Source organism: Triticum aestivum, chromosome 5B (assembly GCF_018294505.1).
Source record: "Triticum aestivum cultivar Chinese Spring chromosome 5B, IWGSC CS RefSeq v2.1, whole genome shotgun sequence".
NCBI classification, from domain to species: Eukaryota; Viridiplantae; Streptophyta; class Magnoliopsida; order Poales; family Poaceae; genus Triticum; species Triticum aestivum.
In genome coordinates this window covers 231,360,253-231,363,852 of record NC_057807.1, presented here as the reverse complement: position 1 = coordinate 231,363,852, position 3,600 = coordinate 231,360,253, and the positions used below count along the sequence as shown (strand labels likewise).

General features: G+C 51.4%; 1 protein-coding gene across 2 annotated transcripts; it reads right to left on the bottom strand.

The window, feature by feature from the left end:
• Nucleotides 1-476: 476 nt before the first annotated feature.
• LOC123115914 (transcription repressor OFP8) lies at nt 477-1,693 on the bottom strand. Of its 2 annotated transcripts, XM_044536956.1 has the most exons (2): nt 1,006-1,693; nt 477-913 (listed from the first exon to the last, which is right to left on the bottom strand). In XM_044536956.1, the coding sequence occupies exons 1-2, from the start codon at nt 1,621-1,623 to the stop codon at nt 791-793; spliced, it is 741 nt and encodes a 246-aa protein (XP_044392891.1). In that variant the 5' UTR covers nt 1,624-1,693; the 3' UTR covers nt 477-790. The 2 variants fall into 2 exon arrangements, with proteins under 2 accessions (XP_044392891.1, XP_044392892.1); XM_044536957.1 differs by having other exon boundaries at nt 477-1,692.
• Between the last annotated feature and the right edge of the window lie 1,907 nt (nt 1,694-3,600).

Below are 3,600 nucleotides of genomic sequence, written 5' to 3'. Positions count from 1 at the left end.
GTGCGCCATGGCGATGAAAAATCTGAGTCATCGACGGCGTCCCCTGGTAGCTGCACGGACGGCAGATGCGTGCATGCTCGACTCTTTCAAGGCAAAAGCTCTCTTGGGAACACCTTCTAACTCCTCATCAAAAGTCCAAGAACAACGCATGCCACTGGCATGCATGCATATTCAAAGCTCTTCTTTCTCCATGCGACTGTTAGTGGTGTACTATATGTTAAATTGTTATAATATAGTTTTTTTTACAAAGTTGATAAAGTTTAGACAAAGTTAATATGCGAAGTAAATTTAAACAAGGGAGTACCAATATTTGGCAGTTGAAACTTGAAGCCTAGGTCCTTAACTATGCGCTTGGACTAGTAATAAGTAGTATAATCAAGAGAAAAAGAACATCCGATGATGCAATGCTTGTTCTTTAGTGAAGACTACTTAGAAAACCGAAAAGTATTCAAGAGAAAGCATCGAAAAATTACAGATCACCACACACTAGAAAGTGCCAAATGCATATAGAATAATAAACACATCACAACACATCACTACTTATGGCACAAATAGTTGCCTACCTGAGCTGATTAATGAACTAACTTCCTTGGTGACCTTCATGCAAAACCGAAGGCCACACAAGCACACACATTATATGACACTAGAAATCTAGAAACAACACGCTGAAACACTGAGCGGAAAATGAAGGAAAACATCCAAAGAAACCCAGCAAATCAGAGCTAGACGAATAACTGACTGACCACACATAAAACTGCGACTACTACTAAGTTTCTTCTACTAGCTTAAATTATCTTCCGAGAGATCCTATCACCACCCGGTAACCTCGCCCAGACCGGGATGCGTACACCAGGTGGTGCCAGGATCTCGAGAGCAGCCCCCACACAGAACAGACGGAACACGAGCAGACGACCTGGAACGACTGGTCACTCGTCAGTAGTAGTAGTCGTATTGATACGCCGGAGGCGGCGGCGGGCGAGGCTCCGAGGCGAGCTGGGCACAGACCTCGGCGAAGGCAGCGAGGATGGCGGCGTGGTGGCGCGGCGCGTTGAGGGCGAGCAGGCGGCGAAGCATGCAGCGGAGGCCGTCCCAGTCGCAGAGCCCCATCTCCACCACCATCTGCACCATGCTGTCACGGAAGTCGGCCCGGGGGTCCGACGACTCCTTCTCTACCGCCACCCCGACGTCCTCCTCCTCTTCCACCTCGGCCGCCGCTGCCATCTTCTCGCGCCTCTTCTTCGCCTTGCTGCCCACCTTGTTCCTCGCAACCGGCGCCGACGCCTTGGCCGTGACCCCGTAGGGCACTGCAGGCTCCTGGTGGTGCTTGTAGACGTGGGCGGAGGCGGGGTAGTTGGCATAGTTACCGGAGGAGGAGTACGAGGAGTAGGTGGCGGCGGAGGCAGACGACGCGGTGGAGGCGGAGGAGGGGAATAAGGACGACGAGCGGGAGCTGCTGCCGCTTCTGGTGACCGACGGCCGGAGGAAGGAGGGCAGGCTCATGAGCGGCAGCCTCGGCCGGCGCGGGCGGCACCCGCACCCCGTGTCCACCACGGCCACGTGCCGCCACCGGCCGCCCACCGCGAACTGCCGGCCGCCGCTCCGCCGCGCTCTCGTCGATGACATGGCGATGTCAGGTCAACCAGGTCAGGTTTGGTTGGATGTGTTGTGCGGTGGTAAGGAAGAGAGTGCCGGGCCTGGGGAATTATATATGCGGTTTGACGAGTACAAGTGAGTGGGGTTAAGGATGGATCGCTGGGGTTTAGCTGGGCCACGTTGGGGGGCCCTGTCCTGAGGCTAAGCTGATCGACGATGATGGGGTGTGACTTTGACCGCCCTGCCTAGAGCCCCTCCGGCAGCTAATGGAGACACGTAGGACGGTTTGATTGCACGGACGTGATACGGCGCCACTGCTCGCGCTCCTGCCCGCAGACACGCCGTCCTCGGAGGAAATGAGAACAAGTGGTAAACACGTTACTTGTTCAAAAGCCGTGAGCCAGGGATCAGCGCACAGAACGACATCGAGTTTATTTTCTTCCGTTCTAAGGTATGGATTCGTGGTCAGGCATATGCATCCGGAGACAAGTTGCAGTGACTTTGCTATGTTACTCTCTTGCTCTGTGGTGTAAGAGCACCTTCCACGGGCGCCCAACGCGCAGCGCACTAAAATGTGGTTTGCGGCGTGCCCATTGTTAGGTTCGGCGCGGCGCGCAGCGCTGGCTCCAGCAGCCGCGCTAAAATGCAGCGCGCGCAGCTCACACAATGCGTTAGAATGTAGCACGTGCGAGCAGCCGCGCATCCACATTTGTTGCATTTTATCTCACAACACATCCATAAAACAAAGACATGGCATATAATTTTTAAATCACAAACATCATTCAACCAAGTTTAAAATGAATAGTTCAATTTATTACAACTCATCAGACAAATAGTATTTTTCACGAGAAATACAACAAATAGTTCAACAATACAACATCAAACGCACAAATCATGATGCTTTTTGGCGGCCATTCCAAGCCCACCACCCTCAATGAGATCCTTCTTGAGTTCATTATGCGCTGCCGGACGTCGAATGGCATGATAGGAGGCAATAAAATGGGCCACCCTTTCAGCCCTCCGCCGCACTCGCACGGGATGTCCCAAGAGCTCATAGTGAGAGTAGTCTACATCTTGGTCACGCTCATTCTCGATGATCATGTTGTGCATGATCACATAAGCATGCATTATGTACCAAAGCATCTTCTGAACCCAAAATCTAGCCGGTCCTCTCACAATAACAAATTGGGCTTGCAAAATTTCAAAAGCTCTCTCCACATCTTTTCTAGCCGCCGCCTGAGCATTATGGAAATCAAGATATTTCTTATCTAGCCGGTTTTTTCAACTGTCACCGGTGTAGTTTGTCACTTTGGGTAGATGCCATCCGCAAGATAGTAGCCATGGTTGTATGTACGACCATTAGCTACAAACTACACCGGTGACAGTTCATCATTTGCAATCTTACTCATCAGTGGTGACCGGTTGACAACGTGGATGCCATTCGAAGATCCAGGCATTCCAAAAAAGCATGCCGAATCCAAGTCTCTTGATCGGCCACCGCTTTAAGGATTATAGTGGAACCCTTTTTTTGGAATTGGCCATGTCATGCCTTGGACAATTCTTCCAACTCCAATGCATGCAATCTATTGAGCCAAGCATACCTGGGAACCCGCGAGCTTTGTTCATCTCCAATAGCCTTGCGACTTCTTCAGCATTGGGAGTTCTCAAGTACTCCGGGCCAAACACTTGCACGATTCCGACTGCGAAGCGCTTGACACACATGATGTCTTGGCTCTCATCCATGGCCAAGTGATCATCAACTAGATCAGCGGGGATACTGTATGCCAACATACGCAAAGCGGCTGTCACCTTCTGAAAGGTGCTATGCCCGAGCTCTCCGACGGCATTCCTCCTCTGCTGAAAAAACGGTCATGGCTCGCTAGTTCCAATGTGCCTGAACAACTCGGTGCTCATCCTAAACCGGCGACGAAAGTACGACTCAGGGTATGTGGGATTCTCCACAAAATAGTGCCTCGTCAATCTGTTGTGGGCATCAATCCTATCCCT

Coding starts and splice junctions, on each gene's coding strand:
- LOC123115914 (XM_044536956.1), bottom strand. CDS start 1,623: ATGTCATCGACGAGAGCGCGGCGGAGCGGCGGCCGGCAGTTCGCGGTG. Junction 914..1,005: donor TCCTCGCTGCCTTCGCCGAG/GTCTGTGCCCAG, acceptor CAGTCGTTCCAG/GTCGTCTGCTCGTGTTCCGT.